At 52.2% G+C, this 22,893-nt stretch overlaps 1 protein-coding gene across 1 annotated transcript; it reads right to left on the bottom strand.

Moving 5' to 3' along the window:
* Window positions 1–8,462: 8,462 nt before the first annotated feature.
* Window positions 8,463–22,388, bottom strand: LOC146764533 (uncharacterized). Its single transcript, XM_085564398.1, has 2 exons — window positions 22,350–22,388; window positions 8,463–21,894 (listed from the first exon to the last, which is right to left on the bottom strand). The coding sequence occupies exon 2, from the start codon at window positions 21,870–21,872 to the stop codon at window positions 18,861–18,863; it is 3,012 nt and encodes a 1,003-aa protein (XP_085420524.1). The 5' UTR covers window positions 21,873–21,894; window positions 22,350–22,388; the 3' UTR covers window positions 8,463–18,860.
* Window positions 22,389–22,893: the final 505 nt, after the last annotated feature.

Below are 22,893 nucleotides of genomic sequence, written 5' to 3' on the forward strand. Positions count from 1 at the left end.
CCCTTCCTGGCCCCAGGGGCTGATGGCATTTGTGCTGCCTCAGGTTCATGTCCCCACAGCACCAGCATGGGGGTTCTCCTGCCTGCTGTGTGCAATGCAAACGGGCTGCTGAGCCAGTGCTGCCGTGTCTGTGCCTGCAAGGATGCAGCACCTCTGTGAGCTGGGGAAGAGGCCAGGGCTGCAGAGGGGGGATGTTGTTGGCAGCTCCATGAGGACGCTCTGGGACGCTGCCCTGGGCTGTGCAGCACACTGGGGATGGATCAGCCCCTGCTCTGCTGCTCCTTCCTGTCTCCCCCAGGGCCCTAGCAGAGCACCAGCCATGCTGTTTGTCCCCAGCTTGCCCACAGCCAGCCTGGGGCTGCTCACGGGAGTTTTCTGTGCTGAGCATTGGCCTGGCCATGTTCTTGAGAGAGCCTGGGCAAGGAGCCTGGAGCCCCCAGGCCCTGGCCTGAGGCGTCAGCACTGCCCCAGCAGTGCCCATGGCCTGTCCCTGCAGCAGCCCCGGCACTGCCACCCCCAGGACTGTGCCCGGCCCCGAGAGCACTCAGGCCCTGCAGCAACACCAGGGCCACCAGGGCAGCGGGGCAGGGCCATGGAACAGCACTGGCACCACCAAGTGCTGCTGCTCATGGGCACAGCTGCTGTGCCAGCCCTGATCTGCCCCAGCTCTGCACACAGACATTGCTGCTACAGCTCCAGAGAAGGCAACAAAAGAGCATCTGTGCAGAAAACTGTGCTGGGACATCCTTTAGTTCTTTTAAAGCCACTGTGAGTGCAGCCCCTCATTGACACAGTCTGTGGGCACAGTGAAGGTGGAAAGATTCAGAATGAGAATTGGCACCAAAAATGGCATTTCTTTGAGAATAATATTAAATGAGTGCTACAAAGAAAAAGATCCTTCCAAATGAAACCAAGAAGTATCAAAGATTTCTTTTATTACAAGTGATTTGCAGAAATTGGCCAGCAGTTTAGTGTTCCTGAAACATCCAGTCATCAGTCTCCTCACTGCAGCCTTGAGCTCCTGGTTCCTCCGGCTGTAGATGAGGGGGTTCAGGGCTGGAGGCACCACCGAATACAGAACTGACAGGGCCAGATCCAGGGATGGGGAGGAGGTGGAGTGGGGCTTCGGGTAGGCAAATGCGGCAGTGCTGACAAACAGGGAGCCCATGACCAGGTGAGGGAGGCAGGTGGAAAAGGCTTTGAGCCGTCCCTGCTCACAGGGGATCCTCAGCACGGCCCTGAAGATCTGCACATTTGAAAAAACAATGAACACAAAACAGCCAAATGCTAAACAGGCACTGTGAGCAGGAGAGCTTTAGGATGTGTGGGATTTCACAGAAGAACTGGCCCAGGGCATTGCCACGGCACAGGGGCATGGAAAATGTATTGGCCGTGAGCAGCAGAGCATTGAGAATGGCACTGGCCCAGGCAGCTGCTGCCATGTGGGCACAAGCTCTGCTGCCCAGGAGGGTCCCGTAGTGCAGGGGTTTGCAGATGGACACATAGCGGTCGTAACACATGATGGTCAGGAGGGAAAGCTGTGCTGAGATGAAAAAGACAAAAAAAAAAAAGAGCTGTGCAGCACATCCCGTGTAGGAGATGTCTCTGGTGTCCCAGAGGGAATTGTGCATGGCTTTGGGGACAGTGGTGCAGATGGAGCCCAGGTCCCTGAGGGCCAGGTTGAGCAGGAAGAAGAACATGGGTGTGTGCAGGTGGTGGCCGCAGGCTACAGCACTGATGGTGAGGCCGTTGCCCAGGAGGGCAGCCAGGGAGATGCCCAGGAAGAGGCAGAAGTGCAGGAGCTGCAGCTGCCCCGTGTCTGCCAGTGCCAGCAGGAGGAAGGGGTTGATGGAGCTGCTGTTGGACATTTGTGGTGCCTTTGCATGTGGATCTGTAAAACAAAAACAAACGTGGAATGGTTGGGTTGGAGAGGACTTTAAACATCTCAGCACAGCTTGGAGGGAGTTTCCCCACTGCCTGCCCAGGGCTCTGCTGCCTGGAGCTGTCCCTGCCAGCAGCTGCTTCCCTGTGCCCTGGGGACTCAGCTCTGCTTGGCAGACCCCTCTCAGCCCCGCTGCCAACGAAGAAGACATAATTAATCTGTGCTAGTTTCAAGGTTGTTTATTCTCGTTTATGTCTAACATGTTCTGCTGCCGTTCCGCAGGACTGTCCTGCAGGGCAGCGTGTGGGTCTCTGCAACTCAGTGGGATGTTACAAACATTATATACCAGAAACTATGTGTGCTATATTTACAATAACGTGCCAATACCTATCACCTACATTGAACAGTGTGTCCCCAGCCTAAAGCAATAGAAAAATGCCAACACTAGAGTGAAACATGGAAAGCATGAAGAAGAAAAAGGACAAGACACACCCTATATTTTCCATCTTGCCTCCTTTGAACCGCTTATCTAGAATACTTAAATTCTACTTTTGCACCCATGTCACACTAATTATTACTTATCTCAAACACTCAGATCTTCTAATTCAACCTGTAAGATTGAAAAGTCTTTTCCATGGACAGAGATCGGAGAGAGTGTCTCTCGGAGACCTGTATGGGGGGTTCCTGACCCCCTACCAGGATCCCAGACCTGACAGAGCAGCAAAAGGGATTTCCTGCATTACCCTAGCAAACCTCATCAAGACCCATTGCTATGATCCATGGCAACCATCACCAGCCCCTGTTGCTATGGTCAGTTTCCATGGCAACCATCACAAACCCCGGTTGCTATGGTCAGTTTCCATGGCAAAGATCACAAGCCTCTGTTGCTATGGTCAGTTCTCATGGGGATCATCACAAGCCCCCTGTTGCTATGGTCAGTTTTCCATGGCAACCAAGACCAGCGCCTGTTTCTTTGGTCAGTATCCATGGCAACCATGACATGCCCCATTTGCTATGGTCAGTTACCATGGCAACCATCCCCAACCCCAGTTGCTATGGTCAGTATCCATGGCAACCATCAGGAGCCCTGGTTGCTATGGTAAGTTTCCATGGCAACCATTTCCAGGCCCCTGTTGCTATGGTCAGTTTCCATAGAAAACATCACCAGCCCCGGTTGCTATGGTCAGTTCTCATAGTGAACATCACCAGCCGCTGTTGCTATGATCAGTTTCCATGGCAACCATCCCCAGCTCCAGTTGCTATGGTCAGTTTCCATGGAAACCATCACCAGACCCATTTGCTATGGTCAGTTTCCATGGCAACCATCCTCAGCCCCAGTTGCTATGGTCAGATTTCATGGAAACCATAACCAGCCCCTGTTGGCATGGTCAGTTTCCATGGCAACCAACACCAATCCCTGTTGCTATGGTCTGTTTCCATGGCAACAATCAGAAGACACAATTGCTATAGTCAGTTTCCATGGCAATCATCACCAGCCCCTTTTGCTATGATCAGTTTCCACGACAACCATCACCAGACCCATTTGCTATGGTCAGTTTCCATGGCAACCATCACGAGCCCTGGTTGCTATAGTCAGTTTCTATGGCAACCATCACCAGACCCATTTGCTATGGTCAATTTCCATGGTAATCATCACCAGCTCCGGTTGCTATGGTCAGTATCCATGGCGGCCATCACAAACCCCCCGTTGCTATGGTCAGTTCTCATGCGGACCATCACAAGCCCCCTGTTGTTATGGTCAGTTTCCATGGCAACCATCCCTAGCACCATTTGCTATGGTCAGTTTCCATGGCAACCATCCCCAGACCCAGTTGCTATGGTCAGTATCCATGGCAACCATCCCCAGACCCAGTTGCTATGGTCAGTATCCATGGCAACCATCCCAATTCCCTTGTTGCTATGGCTTTTTTCCATGGAAACCAGCACGAGCCCCTGTTGCTATGATTAGTATCCATGGGAACCATCCCAATTTCCTTGTTGCTATGGCTTTTTTCCATGGCAACCATCACGAGCCTTTGTTGCTATGATCAGTATCCATGGCAACTGTCCCAAGACGCCTTTTGCTATGGTGAGTTTCCATGGCAACCATCCCCAGCTCCAGTTGCTATGGTCAGTATCCATGGCAACCATCCCAATTCCCTTTTTGCTATGGCTTTTTTCCATGGCAACCATCACCAGCACCTGTTGCTATGGTGAGTTACCATGGCAACCATCCCCAGCCCCGGTTGTTGTGGTCAGTTCTCATAGTGAACATCACCAGCCGCTGTTGCTATGATCAGTATCCATGCCAACCATCACTAGCCACGGTTGCTATGTTCAGTATCCATGGCAACCATCCCAAGACTCATTTTGCTATGGTCAGTTTCCATGGCAACCATCTCCAGGCTTCTGTTTCTCTTGTTAGTATCCATAGCAACCATCTCCAGGCCCCTGTTACTATGGTCAGTATCCATAGCAACCATCTTCAGCACCAGTTGCTATGGTTAGATTTCATGGAAACAATAACCAGCCCCTGTTGGCATGGTCAGTTTCCATGGCAACCAACACCAATCCCTGTTGCTATGGTTAGTTTCCATGGCAACAATCAGAAGACACAATTGTTATAATCAGTTTCCATGGCAATCATCACCAGCCTATTTTGCTATGGTCAGTTCTCATGCGGACCATCACAAACACCCTGTTGCTATGATCAGTATCCATGGCAACCATGTCCAGCCCCTGTTGCTATGGTCAGTTTCCATAGCGACCATCACCAGCCCCTGTTGCTATGGTTAGTTTCCCTGGAAACCACCACCCACCCATGTTTCTATGGTCAGTTTCCATGGCAACCATCCCCAGCGCAATTTGCTATGGTCAGTTTCCATGGCAACCATCTCCAGCCCCTGTGGCTATGGTCAGTTCTCATAGTGAAGATCACCAGGCGCTGTTGCTATGATCAGTTTCCATGCCAACCATCCCCACCCCGGTTCCTATGGTCAGTTTACATGGCAACCATCCCCAGCTCCAGTTGCTATGGTCAGTTTCCATGACAACCATGACATGCCCCATTTGCTATGGTCAGTTTCCATGGCAAACATCACCAGACACATTTGCTATGGTCAGTTTCCAAGGCAACCATCACCAGACCCATTTGATCTGGTCAGTTTCCATGCCAATCAACACCAACCCCAGTTTCTATGGTCACTTTCCATGGCAACAATCAGAAGACACTATTGCTATAGTCAGTTTTCATGGCAACCATCGCGATCCCCTTGTTGCCATGGTCCTTTTCCATTGCAACCATCACCTGCCCAAGTTTCTATGGTCAGTATCCATGGCAACCATCACCACCACCAGTTGCTATGGTCGATTTTCATGGCAAGCATCATGATCTCCTGTTGCTATGGTCTGTTTCCATGGCAACCATCACTAGCCCATGTTCCTATAGTCAGTTTCCATGGCAACCATCCTCAAACCCTGTTGCTGTGGTCAGTTTCCATGAAAATCATCACCAACCCCGGTTGCTATGGTCAGTATCCATGGCGGCCATCACAAACGCCCTGTTGCTATGATCAGTTTCCATGGCAACCATCACCAGACCCAGTTGCTATGGTCAGTTCTCATGGGGACATTCACAAGCGCCCTGTTGCTATGGTAGGTTTCCATGGCAACCATCCCCACCCCGGTTGCTATGTTCAGTATCAATGGCGGTCATCACAAACCCCCTGTTGCTCTGATCAGTTTCCATGGCAACCATCACCAGACACGTTTGCTATGATCAGTTTCCATGGCAATCATCACCAGCCCCTTTTGCTATGGTCAGTATCAATGGCGGCCATCACAAACCCCCTTTTGCTATGGTCAGTTTCCATGACAACCATCCCCAGCCCCAATTGCTATGGTCAGTTTCCATGGCAACGATCCCAATCTCCGTGTTGCCATGGTCCTTTTCCCTTGCAACCATCATCTGTCCATGTTTCTATGTTCAGTTTCCATGGCAACCATCACCATTCTTTGTTACTATTGTCAGTATCCATGGCAACCATCACCACCACCAGTTGCTATGGTCCATTTTCATGGCAAGCATCACGAGCTCCTGTTGCGATGGTCAGTATCCATGGCAACCATCGCCACCACCCGTTGCTATGGTCCATTTTCATGGCAAGCATCACAAGTTCCTGTTCCTATGGTCAGTTACCATGGCAACCAACACCAGCGCCTGTTTCTTTGGTCGGTTTCCATGGCAACCATCCCAATTCCCTTGTTGCTATGACTTTTTTCCATGGCAACCATCACGAGCCACCGTTGCTATGATCAGTTTCCATGGCAACCATCCCCAGCCCTGGTTGCTATGGTCAGTTCTCATAGTGAACATCACCAGCTGCGGTTTCTATGATCAGTATCCATGGCACCCATCCCAAGACCCCTTTTGCTATGGTCAGTTTTCATGGCAACCATCACCAGATCCAGTTGCTATGGTCAGTTTCCATGGCAACCATGACATGCCCCATTTGCTATGACCAGTTCCCATGGCAACCATCCCCAGCCCCAGTTTCTATGGTCAGTTTTCATGGAAACCATAACCAGCCCCTGTTCGCATGGTCAGTTTCCATGGCAACCAATTCCAATGCCTGTTGTTATGGTCAGTTTCCATGGCAACAATCAGAAGAGACAATTGCTATAGTCAGTTTTCAAGGCAATCATCACGAGCCCCGGATGCTATGGTCAGTATTCATGGTGGCCATCACAAATCCCCTGTTGCTATGATCAGTTTCCATGGCAAACATCACCAGACCTATTTGCTATGGTCAGTTTTCATGGCAACCATCACCAGACCCATTTGCTATGGTCAGTTTCCATGGCAACCATCACCAGCCCCTTTTGCCATGGTCAGTATCCATGGCGGCCATCACAAACCCCCTGTTGCTATGGTCATTTTCCAAGGCAACCATCACCAGCCCCTTTTGCTATGGTCAGTATCCATGGCGGCCATGACATGCCCCATTTGCTATGATATGTTACCATGGCAACCATCCCCAGCCCCAGTTGCTATGGTCAGTATCCATGGCAACCATCCCAATTCCCTTGTTACTATGGCTTTTTTCCATGGAAACCATCACGACCCCCTGTTACTATGGCCAGTTTCCATGGCAACCATATCTAGGCCCCTGTTACTATGGTCAGTTTCCATGCAACCATCACCAGCCCCGGTTGCTATGATCAGTATCCATGGCAACCATCCCAAGACCCCTTTTGCTATGGTCAGTCTCCATGGCAACCATCCCCAGCTCCAGTTGCTATGGTCACTTTCCATGGCAACCATGACATGCCCCATTTGCTATGGTCAGTTTTCATGGCAACCAATCCCAACTCCAGTTGCTATGGTCACTTTCCATGGCAACCAACACCAATCCCTGTTGCTATGGTCATTTCCATGGCAATCATCACCAGACCCATTTGCTATGGTCAGTATCCATGGGGGCCATCGCAAACCCCGAGTTGCTATGGTCAGTTCTCATGCTGACCATCACAAGCCCCCTGTTGCTATGGTCAGTTTCCATGGCAACCATCACCAGACCCATTTGCTATGGTCAGTTTTCATGGCAACGATCCCAACCTCCTGTTGCTATGGTCCGTTTCCATGGCAACGATCCCACGCTCCTGTTGCTATGGTGAGTTTCCATGGAAACCATCACCACCCCCCGTTGCTTTGGTCAGTTTCCATGGCAACCATCACCAGCTGCTGTTCCTATGGTCAGTTTCCATGGCAATCGTCGAGAGACACTGCTCCTATGGTCACTATCCATGGCAACCATCCAAAATCCTATGTTTCCATGGTCAGTTTCCATGGCAACCATCACCTGCCCATGTTGGTATGGTCAGTTTGCATAGCAACCATCATTAGCCCCTATTGCTATGATACTTTTTACATGGCAACCTCCCCAGCCGCTGTTGCTATGATCAGTTTTCATGGCAACCATGGCAAGCCTCCTGTTCCTATGGTCAGTTTCCATGGCAACCATCGGAAGACACTGTTTCTATTGTCAGTTTCCATGGCGACCATCTCATGCCCCCTGTTTCTATGGTCAGTTCCCATGGCAACCATCACCAGCCCCTGTTGCTATGCTCAGTTTCCATGGGAACCATCACCACCCCTTGGATCTATGGTCCTTTTCCGTGGCAACCATCCCGTGCCTCTGTTGCTATGGTCAGTTTCCATGGCAACCATCCCGTGCCTCTCTTGCTATGGTCAGTTCCCATGGCAACCATCACCAGCCCCTGTTGCTATGCTCAGTTTCCATGGGAACCATCACCACCCCTTGGATCTATGGTCCTTTTCCGTGGCAACCATCCCGTGCCTCTGTTGCTATGGTCAGTTTCCATGGCAACCATCCCGTGCCTCTCTTGCTATGGTCAGTTTCCATGGCAACCATCAGCAGCCCCTGTTGCTATGGTCAGTTTCCATGGCAACCATTGTTAGCATTCGTAAAAACACATAATCCCGGGATATGATTATCTGCAGCTGCTTTTGTTGAGAGCTCTGGGAATCAGGGGTACAGACCCAAATCTGACACCGACATGGCTTTCGAGCTGAACGTATTTTATATTGTATCGTTACACAACTTACATATTTATTATTAAACTTACATTGTTCTATTGTATACATTGACATAAGTTTCTTCTGATCTTTCTTAGGTCACTGACCAGTGTTTCTCACGATCATTCTAATGATTAAACAGCAATTATATTTAATTACTAAACAATCATCACATCTAACAATTATATCAATTATCATGTACTAGCTACACGTTGCAGTTCTAGCAAGTACGAGTTCTCCATGTGCTTAGAGTGTTTGCTTTTCCAGGGCCTACTAAGCTTATTTTTCCTTTTAACCCTTACTCCCTATGATTTTAAAACCATTTTACTATCAGAGGAATGGCCAATCCCAAAAAGCATCCCTCCAAAGGTTCTGAAATCTTTTTCGGATCCTGTGGAAGGATAGCCTGTTTGGACACAGTACCTTCCTGCGGCTCACTTTGAACCTCCGGAATTGGACATTTTTGGGTCAACAAAAATGAAATTCTGTATTAAATTTAACCCACTGGGAGTGGCAGAAACAGATAACCACATAATAGATGTCACTCCAAACCAACTCTTTTATAGAAATGCATCATCCTGGTGTAATTACACCAAAATGATGAGCAAACCATCCCTACAGCATCCAGCTTTTTACCAAAGGGAGTGTTTTTATTCTGTGGGGACAGATTTTGGCCTGCTATCCCTGCAAAAATCAAGGGCGGCCCATGCAGCATTGGGGAACTCTCATTGATAACACCTGATTTAGAAATTTTAAGGGAGCAGACACACAGGGGAAAAAAGATCCCTTGAGCAATATAGTCCAAATTGTGATGATGAAGTTTATACCTGGGACGCGGCTTGGAGAATTGCAGTAGCAATTTTCTCACCCCAAACAGCATCAGGGGTGGCCTTCACACAATTGGATCACATGGCATGTTGGTGGAGTAAACACACTCGAGCCATTTCATCTGCACTGAGCGACATGTTAACAGATATCAGCAGTGCAAGACAAGCAACACTTCAGAACAGGGCGGCAATTGATTATTTGTTGCTGTCACATGGGCATGGGTGTGAAGAATTTGAGGGGATGTGCTGCATGAACTTGTCTGATTACTCAAAATCTATCCATGAAAATATAAAGAAAATACAAAGCAGCATCACCAAATCGAAAGAAGTTACAAGATCCTGGTGGGATGATTTAATTAACTTCTTTAATCTCTCACCATTGCGAAGGGAGCTTTTGAAAATAGCATTTTATATTTTTATAGGGCTTCTAGTTCTTCTGCTTGTTCTGCCATGCATTTTTTGTGCAATACACGGGCCATGAACAAAGTGGCAAAACAGGTGTTTCTGGTTCAAACAGGAAGGAAAGATGCTGGAACTCAAAATGTCCCTCAGACGTTTTTGGAGGTTCCAGGCCCTGGTCGGAGGCATTTGCGACCCTGGCAGGCAGCTGCAAACAGCTGTGATTTTGAGTTTGAGACATTTGGAATGATTTACCAACTTTGAAGGTGGAACTAGCAGTCACAAAAGTTTAGATATTATAGTAGAAGTAGTTACCAAGCAGAGGGAAGAATTTTTAGTATTGTACAAGGGGGTTTTAACACCTGTACAGTGGGGTTTTTACTTTGTACATGGGGGGTCAGATGTTTTAAGATGGAGGAATGTAGGCCAGTCCTGTTCCTCCTCTTTCTTCTTCCTTACCTCCATGTTCTTGATGATGTTGGCACTTATGGATTGGTTCAGATTAGAAAAGCACCATTTAATATAGGTAGTAGGTATTGGGGAAAAACTGTAAACATGTATCATGTAATGTATCATGTAAAAGATAGCAGCAGCCCTGGGTGGGGGAGAGAGAAGAAGAAGACAGTGGTCAGAGAGGATGTCAGAGGTGTGTGCCTCTGCCTGAGCTGCTGACCAAACCGCAGTAGCCAGAGAAGACAATCTTTTAGATAACTAACAATAAACTGCCTTGAGACTGAACAACAAGAGGCTGAGAGTTTTCTTTAAAAGCACGGGTTGGAGGAGAGACTTTACCACCACATGGAACCCCTGAACCAGGCCAGGGTTCTGACAGCTGTATACCAACAGCCCCTCAGTTCCATGAGGTTTGTGCTGTCAGAAATGGTCTCCTTGGTTCTTTAAGGTGAAAATAGCTGCTTGGTTCCAGAAGGTTCTCAGTGTCACAGTGGTCTCCTAGGTTCCATGAGGCCCTGCAGTGTCACAATGTCCCATAGTTTCCAGGAGCCTCTGTCCCATCAGCCATGTCCTTTGTTTCAATGAGACCACACAATGACATAATGGCCTCTTGTTTCCATGAGGTTCCACAGCGTAACATGGTTGCCATGATTCCAAGGGATTCTGCTGTGTCATTATGGCCCCCTGATTCCGTGAGGTTCCACAGCATCACCATGGTCTCCTTGGATAAGCAGTATCTCTATGGACCATTGGTTCCATGCAGCCCTGCAGTGTCACAGTGGTTCCTTGGTTCCATGAAGCCCCACTGCATAGCAATGGAATCTTGATTCTGCGAGATTCTGTGCGGTCACAGTGGTGTCCCTGATTCTGGAGACCCTTGGTTCCACGAGGTTCCATGATGTCACAATGATCTCCTTGGTTCCACACTGTAACAATGGACCCTTGGTTTCATGAGATTCCATGATGTCACAATGATCTCCTTGATCCAGACTGCAACAATGGACCCTCGGTTCCACGAGGTACCATGATATCACAATGGTCTTCATGGTTCTGGACTGTAACAACAGACCCTTGGTTCCACTAGGTTCCACGTTGTCACAATGGTCTCCTTGAGTCTGGACTGTAACGATGGACCTTGGTTCCATGAGTTTCCTAATGCCACAATGGTCTCCATGGCTCTGGAGTATAACAATGAACCCTTGCTTCTACAGTGTTCCACGATATCACAATTCTCTTTTGTTCTGGTCTGTAACAATGGACCCTTGGTTCCACGAGGTTCCACAATGTCACAATGCTCTCCTTGGTTCTGGACTGTAACAATGGAACCCTGGTTCCATGAGATTCCATGATGTCACAATGATCTACTTGGGTCTACTAGGTTCTATGGTGTCACAATGGTCTCCATGGCTCTGGATTCTAATAATGGATCCTTGGTTCCATGAGATTCCATGATGTCACAATGATCTCCTTGGTTCCATGAGGCCTTGTTTTATCACAATGGACCCATGGTTCCATGAGCTTCCATAGTGTCACCATGGTCTCCTCGGATCTGCGTTGTCACAATGGACAACTGGTTCCATGGGACCCTGCTGTGTCACAATAAACCCTTAGTGCCATCAGGTTTTCTAGGGTCACAATGGTCTCCCCGGTTCAACGACACCTTGCAGTGTCACAATGGCTGCTTGGTTCCATGAGCTTCCATAGTGTCAGCCATGGTCTCCTTGTTTCTGCAGTGTCACAATGGACGCTTGGTTCCATGAGCTTCCTAAATGTCACTGGTCTCCTTGGTTCCATGTGGCCCTGCTGTGTCACAATGGTCCCATGAGTCCATGTCCCTTGGTTCCATGAGTTTCTGTACTGCCAAGAATGGTTCCTCTCCTCCAATGTGGGCCCACTGTGTCATAATGGACCCTGGGCTCCATGAAGTTCTTCAGCATCACAATGGCCCTTTGGATCCATGAGGTTCCTTCGTGTCACCACGGTCTCTGTGGATCCACATTGTCATAATGGACAATTCCTACCATGCAGTCCCACTGTGTCGCAGTGACCCCTTGTTTCCATGAGGCCCCACTTTGTCACCATGGACTCTTGGTTCCAGAGGTTTTATCCTCTAACAATGGACTCCTTGGTTCTGTGAGTTACCCTGCATTTTACAGAGGTTTCTTTGCTTGCCACAAAGCCCGGCTGTGCCTCAATGCACCCTTGGTTCCATGAGGATCTGGAGGATCACAAAGGATCCTTGGATCCACAGGGTGTTGAGGAATTTCTCATGGAACAAGGACGTGCTCTCCTTGATGCTGTTCCTTTGCAGGAGCTGGACAACCCTGGCCTGCATATTACAGAGTTACTTTAGTTACTTTAAAGTACTTAGGACATCCTTGGAAAGACAATAGGCCTTGTACAAACACAATAGCCAAGGCTGGGTGCTGAGTAGTACATGAAAACTGGCACATACTATAACCTGATCAGATGCTTGTAGAATAACAGCCAATCAATAAGTGACAATAGCAAATAAATATTCATTGGTTAACATAATATGATTACATTTATTATGTTAACCAATGAATGTTAATTTGCTATTGTATTATGTAAGGCGATAAAGGCATAAAACATGAAAAAATTAGACAATAAAGGAGGATGACATCAAGCCATATTGATTTGGGTGTCATTATTCCAACTGGGTCTCCGTGGCACCCTCTTCAGATTGTCAGCAACAAGGTGTCTTGATTTTCATACCTACTAAAAATGGATTAGGAAATACTGGGAATCCTTATCAACTGAGGATTGATGATATCAATGTATAAATAGGAAAAGTAAACAGGACAAAACAATTCCCTCTGCACTGTTTTCAATATAGTAGGTTGACTTTGAATACACTTGTGCAATCTGTCTAATTAACCACTGAAGAATTGAAGACTTGAATTATTTCCATGGGCTTGTCTTGCTTGGGTGTTTTGAAGAAATGTGAATGAGCCTTTGTCACTGAATTTCTACACTGAAGAGCTCAAGAAAGAAGAGGCCTCTGGAGTAGTAAAGTTCATCACCAACCTCCAAGGTGCTGAGGATCCATGCCCATCGGAGCAGCAATGAGCAGAAATGGGCACAGCTTTGGGGCTGCCCCAGCTCTGGGATGGGCCCTGGGCCTGGATCAGGAGCAGCTCTGGAGGGCCCCAGGGCCGGGGCTCTTGTGCTGGCCTGGGCAGATGGGATGGCAGGAGGGGCTGCAGAGCTCTCAGCACCTCAGTCAGAGGGGAGCAGGACACCCAGGGAGCTCCTTTGGCCTTGGCCAAGCCCCTTCCCCCATGGTGGGGCTGAGTCCTGGCTGAGCTGCAGCTGCTGCTGTGCCCTTGGCAGGGGCTGAGGCCGTGGGGCAGTGCCCAGAGCAGCCTGGGCTGAGCAGAGCTGTGGGGCCAGAGCTGGCTGGGCTGTGCTGGGGAGAGGCCCTTGGTGCTGCCCAGAGCTCAGGGCAGCTGGCAGAGCTGGCAGGGAGCTGGGCTGGGCTGGGAGAGCCTGGCACAGAAACCATCAGTGTCCATCTCAGCCTGGCTGAGCGGGCAGGGGCCAAGGCCAGCAGAACATGGTCGGCAAGTTCTCTGTGTGGGAGCTGAGCTGGTGAGCCCTTGAGCCCTCCCAAGGTCTGGGGCTGCACCTCCAGCTCCAGAGATGTGACAGATGGGACCAAAGAAAAGTCATTCCTGCTGTGTTCTTCATTGTGTTTGCTTGTACAGGTGACCTGGATCCATATGTAGACAAGCTGGTTTGTGTCTGAAAACACTGGTAAAATACGAAGAATACTATTTTTTAGCTGAAAATAATATTCCATGCATAACACACAGTGAGAAAGACACATATGATCAGAAGAGCATCTGAGTTTTTCAGCGGATAAGAGACTCAATGATGTCTCAGTAGTCAAACCTATTCAAATACTTTCTTCAGGGCTTCCTTGAGATAAGAGGTGACCACCAGAGGCCAAGGCCAGCCAGAGCTCTCTGTCCTGGCAACTTTTGTCTGGGAGAACCCTTGCATATAGGGAACTTTTCAGGAGGAGTATCAATTTTGGCCATGGGCACCTGGGAAGATGGATGGTTCATTTTAGTAGGAAGGAAGGCACAAAGCTCCAGGTCTCCAGGGGCTGATGAGAGGCAGCCCTAGGCATTCCAAGATCAGCTGGACCTGTCAGGTGGTCCCTGGGAGGCCCAACCGGCCAGACCCATTCCATGTTCCCTTGGTTCCACCAGGCCCTGTAATGTCTCAATGTTCTCCTTGCTTCTCAATGTCCCAACGGCCCTGCGCTTCCATGAGGCCCTGCAGGGTCACAATGGCCCTTTGGCTCCAATGGGCCCAAAGTGTCACAATGGTCTCCATGATTCCATGGGGCCTTGCAATGCCACAATGCTCTCCACGGATCCACAATGCCCCACAGGATCACAACAGCCCTTTGGTTCCACGAGACACTTAAATACCTGCAATGGACTCTTGGATCCACCAAGCCCTGCTGCTTCACACTGGCCCCTTGGGACCATGTGGCCCAGCAGTGCCACAGTGATTTCCTTGGTGCCACGAGGCCCCGCAGTGTCACAATGGTCCCTTGGATCCATAGGGTCCCCACCATGTCACAATGCTATCCACAGGTAGAAACCAAGGAGCCCCAGTGTTTCGGAGGCTGATGAACTGCAGCCACCAGAGGCCAAGGCCATGCCTGTCTGTCTGTCCTGGCAGCTTTGTCACACTGGTCTCTTGTTTCCATGGGGCACTGCAATGTCACACCGGCCCCTTGTTTCCATGGGGCCCTGCAGTGTCACAATGGTGGTGTCATATTGGATCCTTGGTTCCATGAGGCCCAGATGTGTCACACTGGCCCCTTGTTTCCATGGGGCTCCATAGTGTCACAATGGTCCCTTGCTTCCATCAGGCCTTGCAATGTCACAGGGATCTCCTTGGTGCCGCAGTATCACAATGGACCCTTGGTTCCATGGGGAGTCACAGTGTCAGAAGGGTCTCCTTGGTTCCATGAGGCCCTGCAGAGCCCCTTGATTCAACAAGGCCTCAAGGTGTCATGATGGCCTCCAGGATTCCATGAGGCCCCACAATGTCCCAATGGACCTTTGGTTCCATGAAGTCCTGCACAATTCCATGGTTCCTGAGTTCCATGAGGCCCTGGAGTGTCACAATAGACTCCTTGGTTCCATGGTGCCACACAGTGTGACAATTGCCCCTTGGCCTGCCATGCCCCCATGGTGTCACAATGGCCCCTTGCTTCCATGAGGCCTTGTAGTGTCACAATGGCCCCTTGGTTCCATGGGGTCAGTAGTGTCACAGTGGTCTCCATGATGCCATTTGGCCCTGCAGTGTCACAACAGACCATTGGTTTCACTGAGCCCCACAGTGTCACTATGGTCCCTTTGGCTCCAAGAGGCCCTGAAGTGCCACAATGGCCCTTTGGTTTCACAGGCCTCAAAGTGTCAAAAAGGCCTCCATGGTTCCATGAGGCCCTGCTGTGTCACAAGGGACCTTTGGTTCCATGATGCCCGAAAGTGTCACAATAGCATCCTTTGTCCCACGGAGTCAGAATGGACCCTTCATCCCATGGACCCCGACAGTGTTCACTGTAGTCCCCTTGATTCCATGAGGCCCTGCCATGCTCTAATGGTCCCTTGGTTCCAGTGGGTCCCAAAGTGTCAGGATAGTCTCCATTGTTCCATGAGGCCACGCAATGTCACTGTGCTCCCCTTGGTTCCACAGAGCCCCACAGTGGAACAATGGACTCTTGGTTCCATGAGGTTCCTCAGTCACAATGGTCTCCCTGGATCTGCAGTGTCACAGTGGCCCCTTGGCTCCATGTGGCCACGCTGTGTCACAATGGCTCATGGTTCCCAGAGGTTTCTCAGTGTCACAATGATCTCCTTGGATCTGCACTATCACAATGGACCACTGGTTCAATGTGGCCCCAATGTGCCAAAATGGATTTTGGTTCCATGGGGTTCCGCGGTGTCACCATGGACTCTTTGTTCCATGAGTTTGGGCAGTGTCACAGCTGAGTCCTGGGTTCTGTGAGGCCCCGCTGTCACCAAATCTCGGAAATATCACAATGAGGCTCCTTAACACTAATTTGCTATTTCAGAGGGTATAATTTATTCAGGCCTGAGGCCTAGTGAGGGATAACTCCTGATCTGATGCAGACATGTAATTTTACCAGTGTGTGGCTTCCATAAAGTTCCTAAATGCCAATTACAATTTACCCATTTCCATTAAACCCACCCCAAGTTCCCAGATTCAGTCCTTGTTTTCTCTGTCACTGCACCCTTGAGCCAGATGTCTTATCTTCCAGCCATCCCTGCTGGGAAAGCAGTCCCTGCATGCCTTGTTCCTGTGCTGAAAGTTCACAGGCAGGGTAAAAATGGAATTAAACCTTTGGGTATCAGCCCAAGGCTTTGTGTGGCCAGACAGGGGCAGCAGGAGGCAGAGCTGCCAGCAAAGGAAGGGGCCAGCGAGGTGGGGCAGCCAGGGGTGACAACAGCCTGCAGGGACAGAGGCGCAGGGCAGGGACACCGTGGGACAGCCTGGGCTGCAGAGGGCTCAGGGATGTGCAGCAGCTGCAAGGCCCTGACAGAGCCAACCTGTGCAGCCCTTTGGCCGTGGCTGCTGGCCCTGGGCCTGAGGCCACGAGGGGACAAGTGACCCTTGCAGCCCTGGGGCCTCAGTGCCTCCTTGTCCCTGCTCAGCAGCCTGGCAGGGCCGCCCCATGGTCCTGCCCTTGGCATTGCACATCCCCACATGCCAGTGCTCATCCTGGGAAGAGCCCTGAGCAATGAGGGAGGGACAGGATCTGCCTTGCCAGGGGCTGGGGCTCAGGCCTGGGCCCTTTGCATTCCTGAAACACATCCAGGTTTGCTCAGCACCAGAGACACCTTTCCCTTGCCTGTCCCAGCTGTCATCACTGCCTCCAGTGTTCTGCTCTGACTGGAACCTGGGGACACTTTCTCAGTCCTGTCCCTCAATGGGACCCATTAAAACTTCAAGAAGCTCTGAAGTTTTAATTTTGAGTTCTTGAGAAGTTTTTTGAAGACACATTCAGGGACTGAGTCTGATGTAAACAACACCAAAGCCCTGAGAGGGTCATTAAAATTTTTCTATTCCAGTTGTGGAGAAAGATTTCAAAGTGCTTGTAAGAAATACACATTCCTATTTTAAAGGGTGTATTTTATTACATTTCTCTTTAGATCAGAGGTGATTGCAGCATTCTGTGTTTGATATTGAGCCAGAGTCTCCCCTCAGGAGCTCTGGCCTGCTCAGAGAAGCTGTGCCCTGAGCTCTGGCCCAGCGTGGACAACCTTGCTCCACATTGCCCCAGCCCATCCTGTCTGTCCTCACTCACCTGGGACCTGCTGTGCTCGCAGAGCTGGCTGCACCCAGCCTAAGAGGGGCTTTCCCTTTTTCTATGTTTGAAGCAATCTAAAACTCCTGAGTTTCCCCATGAAAACAGACACCCTCCTCAGGCGTGTGCCAGCCCAAGGTGCCACCAAAACCATCCAGACCCGCCCTGGGCCAGCTGTGAGGGTGGATCATCAGCCCCAGCTGCACTGGGCACTGCAAGGAGCTGTGGCCATGGGCACTGCACTGACCCCACTGCTGGGTTTGGCTACCACGGCAGTCCTGAGAAATTAAACTGTTCTTGGAAACACTGGGGAGGACTGGGAATACTGGGGAACACTGGGAATGCTGTGGGAGACACTGGGACATACTGGGAGTGATACTGTGGGGATCTGGGACAGCCTGGGAACATGAGGAATGCTGAGGGGGAATCTGGGTGGACTGGGATGGACTGCAGGGGTACACTGGGACACACTGGGACATACTGGGTGTGAAACTGGGAGTGAAACTGGGGGATACTGGGACAAACAGGGAACATTGTGGGGAAGACTGGGCAACACTGGGGCATATTGTGGATGACATGGGAGGAACTGGGAGGGCCTGGGAATGAACTCAGGCGTATTGGGAGGGACTGGGCTGTGCTGGGAGGGCCTGGAGGGGCACTGGTGCTGTACTGGGCTGTACTGGGGATGAACTGGGCTGTACTGGGAGGGACTGGAGGGGCACTGGGACTGTACCTTGGGAGGGAGGACCAGGAAACTCAGGACATGCTTAAGAATGTTATTAGGTCATGCAGAAAGCAAAATAGAGAGGTAAAAGCTCAATTACAACTTAACCAGGCCACTTATGTGAAGGAGAATAAAAATGTTTTTATAAATACCTTAATGGCAAAAGAAGCGGTAAAGACAACCTCCATTTGGTGGGTCAAAAAAAAAGGTTCCATGAGGCCTCTGGGTGCCACAATGAATTCCTTGGTGCTGCAGTGTCATGATGGAGCCCTGGTGACACAAGATCCTGCAGTGTCACCAGGGACCCTTGGCTCCATGGGCACCACAATGTGACAATTGTTCCCTCAATTCCCAGAGTCCTTGCAGTGGAGCAATGGCCCCTTGATTCCATTGTCCCCAGGCTCTCCTGCTGGGGAAAGCAACTGAGTGATGAAGCATTTGCTGCATCTGAACACTGAGGTCCATCTTACCCCCTCTTTTCCTTATTGCCATTGTTCCAACTGCACATTTCTCAGAGGATAACCAGGGATTTTGGGACAAAACCACATTTTTTTGATTGTGAATGTCCCTGGGGATCCCCATTACACCAGGGTGAGGTCGCTCTAGAGCAGCTTCTTTCTCTCCTGGCAACCTTTTTCCTCCTCCCCAACCTCCTCCTCCTCTGCCTCCTCCTCCTTCTTGTTACCTTCATCCCCACTGTTCAGAGCATAATTCCAAGAGAAAAGCCAGTGATTTTGGGGCAGAAAACTGCTTTTCTGAAGGGGAACCTCCACAGTGGTTCTGGTCCTGTCAGGGCACCCTTCCTCCCTGTCCTCCTCCTCCTGCCCCGCACTGAGGGCACACCTGAGCTTTGCCCAGAAGAGGGGCCGCGCAGGGAGCTCGGAGGGCCAGCGCAGGTGTGTGCGCCGCAGCAGCACACGGCGTATGCGGTGGAAGGCCGAGAGCTCGGCCTCGGGGATGTCCTCGAGGAAGATGAGGACAAGGACATCGCGCAGCTCATCAAAGAGGTGATAGCTGGCCATCTGGATCTCCAGTGAGCACCACTCGCTGCGCAGGTACCCGCGGCTCACCACGCACACTGTGTGCCGGCTGTTGTACACAGCGTCCACGATGTTGTCCACTATGGCGCGGCCGGGGCGAAAGTCACGGTGGTGCAGGCAGAGCCGCAGGGCTCCGCACTCCAGTTCAGGCACCAACTCCTCCAGCACCCACCGCTCATCCCCAGAGTTGTAGGACACAAAGGTGTCGTAGGTGTAGCGCCGCTGCTCCCGCCGCCAGTGCCCACGTGCCCACGTGTGCAGCAGGAACAGCTGGTAGCGCAACCGCCAGTACCCACGGTGGTACAGCAGTGGCAGCACTAGCAGCAGCAGCACGGCTGGTGCTGTCCCTGCAAACAGGTACCGCCCCATGTCCAGGTAGCACACGCGTGTGTCAAAGGAGTGCAGGTACGTGGAGGCCCCACCCGTCTCACCGCAGGTGTAGTTATACAGGTAGACCACCTGCACGGGCCCACCTTCCAGCCAGGCAGGCAGCCAGGCATTGGCACAGCTGCAACTCAGCGGGCACTTGCGCAGGTCCAGATAGCGCAGGGCGGGGAGGCGGGTGGCCAGAGTCACATCCAATGTACGCAGCTCGTTCTTGGCCAGGTGCAGCTCCTGCAGTCGTGTTAGGTTGCCGAAGACCTCGGGGCCAAGGCTGCGCAGTCCTGCACTCTCCAGGTTCAGGCTGCGCAGCTGGCTCAGGTTCTTGAAGATGCCGGCAGGCAGGTGGCCCATCCCGCCATTGCTGTCAGCCAGCGTCAGGTTCCGCAGCTGTGCCAGGTCATCGAAGGCATCGTCAGGGATGGCCGAGAGTGAGTTCTGTGCCAGAGAGAGTGAGCGCAAGGCACCGAGGCCCTGGAAGAAACGTTGTGGGACTACACGCATCCCATATGGCTGCTGTGCCTGCAGATTCAGGTCATAGAGGTTATGCAGGTAGCGGAAAGGCGGCAGCTGCTGCAGATGTCGGCTCAGGTAGTGCAGCGCGTTGGCACGCAGGTCCAGCACACCCAGCGTCAGCTGCACCGGCTGGAACGCGGCCGCTCTCACCTCCAGCAGCCGGTTGCGGTCCAGGTAAAGTCGGCAAAGCCGCGGGAGGCCCTGGAATGCCTTGGCTGCCAAGTGCTGCAGGTTGTTCCCACCCAGGTCAAGCGTCTGCAGCTGGTCAAGCCCCTTGAAGGCGCCAGGGAAGAGCACGGCCACGCGGTTGTTGCGCAGGTTGAGGTCTCCCAGCTGGTGCAGGTCAGCAAAGGAGCCGGGCAGGAGGTCAGTGAGCAGGTTGTTGTCAAGGCGTAGGTGCCGCAGGTCGTGGAGTCCACGCAGCGCTGCGCGGTCCAGCCGTGCCAGCCCATTCACATCCAGCCGCAGCTGCCGCAGCACCGGTGCATTGTCAAAAGCGCCCGCACCAGCCACCAGGATGCGGTTGAAGCGCAGGGACATGTTGTGCAGCTGCCGCAGAACTGGGGACCCGTTGCACGATGGCAGCCGCTGCAGCAAGTTGTGCTCAGCCACCAGCTCGCTCAGCTCTGCGCACTGTGCCTGGTTCAGCAGCCGCCCTACGCAGCCCAGGTGCCGCAGCCGGTTGCCAGATAAATCCAGGGCACCCAGCACCGGACACTCGGCCAGAGCCCCATCGGGCATTGCTGTGAGCCCCATGCGCTGCAGCTGCAGCCTCTGCAGCTGCTGTCCTCTCAGCTGCTGGCACAGGTATTCCAGGCCGCTCGTGCCTACCTGTAGCCCTGACACGTCCACCTGGTGCGGGGAGATTCCAGGCACACGCAGCAGCTGCACTACGTCCAGCGGGTTCCCAGCCAGGTGCAGGTATGTCAGGTTGCTCAGGCACAGGTGAGCGAGTGGTGCAGGGTCTGAAATGTTGTTGTAGGACAGGTCAAGCTCACGCAGCCCTGAGGGCATCACCCCAGGGGTGGCCCCTGAAAGAGCTCCCAGGGAGTTGTTGCAGAGGTGCAAGACCCTCAGCGTGGGTGGCAGCCCCGGGCCCAGTGTCGACAGCATGTTTACACACAGGTCAAGCAGGTCTAGGTGCGTCAGATTCCCCACAGCCATGGCCACGGGCTCCAGTGCTTGGAGCCGGCCATCCCGCAGCCAGAGCGTGGTGAGTGCGGCCAGTGGCTGGAAAGCTCCGGGGGCCACTTTCTGTAGCGGATTGTGGTCCAGCCGCAGCGTGCTCAGATTTCCCAGCCCAGAGAACACACCCGTGGCCAGCACTGACACCTTGTTGTGGGCCAGGTCTAGGTGCACCAGTGCTGACAGCCCCCAGAAAGCCCCTGGGGCCAGGCGTTCCAGCTGGTTGTGGGTCAGATCAAGGGTGTAGAGCTGCGGCAGGTGGGCAAAGGCACCAGGGGGCACCTGGCGCAAGATATTGACAGAAAGGTTGAGGAATGTGGCAGTGGAGGGGAGGTCGCCCACTGCAGCCCCCACGGTGCTCAGGAAGCGCTGGATGCAGCGGAACAGACCAGGGTCCCGCGGTGCCTGGATGCAGTTGCGGAAGCCATAGGGAGAGACCCCTGCAGGCACCACCACCAGTGTCACCAGTGTCACCAGCAGCGGGGTGCACATCCTGACTCACCCTGCAGAGATCCTGGATGCAGTGGGAGAGAGAGGAGGAGGAAGCATATCCTTGGTACCACAGAGACCACGCTCAAGGCCCAGAGACCACACTTGGGGACTCAGGGATCCCCACCACCCTAGGGATCCCCTTGTGAACCAGAGACCCCACCAGCATCCCAAAGACCCAACTCAGGGCCCAGTGACCCCCGATCCACACCCCAGAGACCCAAACAGAACACCGGGACTCCCACTCTGTGTCCAAGGACTCCTCATCCCCACCCCAGGGAATCACATACATACTCCAGGGACTCCCGTCAGGGCCCAGAGGACCCCCCCACCCCCATCCACAGCCAAGGCAGACACACTCCAGGGACCCCCACCAGAGCCCAGGGACCTCCCCTAGGGCCAAAGAACCTCCACACACCCCAAGGACCCCTTGCCCCCCACGGATTTTGGGCACCCCCCTGCTCCCCGTCAAGTTCCCACCGTGCCACTGCCTCTGCTTTGGGTGATTTTGGGGTTAGAAATGGGAAGTTTGGGGTATCGCTTTTTGTCACCACTGCCCCAACCACCTCCCAGTGACGTTGGTGGGGGAGGCCCCTGCCCAGACGGATTTAGGGGTCCCCGAGGGGCTGGCAGGGCTACGAGTCCACACAGCTGGGTCACCCCGCCTCGGTGCAGACTCCCGGAGTCTGGGGGGCCCCTGGGACACCCAAGCCTCTTTGCCCAGGCCGCGCCGTCCCCCTGCTGCCACGTGCTGCTCTTGGTTCCTCTTCCCCTTCCTCAGACTGAACCAGCTGGTTTTGGTTCCTTCGGGGAAAATACTGGGCTGTACTGGGTTATACTTTCTTATACTGGGCTATACTGTACTATATTGGTCTACAGTGGGCTGTGCCAGTTGTACTGAGTTATCCTGGACTCTAAAGGCTGCTAGTGGGCTGTACTGGGCTGTACTGGGCTGTATGGGTCTGTACTGGTCTGTCCTGGGCAGTACTGGCCTGTACTGGGCTGTAATGGTCTGTACTGGGCT

The sequence above is a fragment of the Lonchura striata genome, chromosome 33 (genome assembly GCF_050655825.1).
Source record: "Lonchura striata isolate lonStrDom1 chromosome 33, ASM5065582v1, whole genome shotgun sequence".
In the NCBI taxonomy this organism is placed as follows: domain Eukaryota; kingdom Metazoa; phylum Chordata; class Aves; order Passeriformes; family Estrildidae; genus Lonchura; species Lonchura striata.

What these genes read in the sequence shown, in the direction of transcription:
- LOC146764533 (XM_085564398.1), bottom strand. Translation starts at nt 21,872, where the DNA reads ATGTGCACCCCGCTGCTGGTGACACTGGTGACACTGGTGGTGGTGCCT.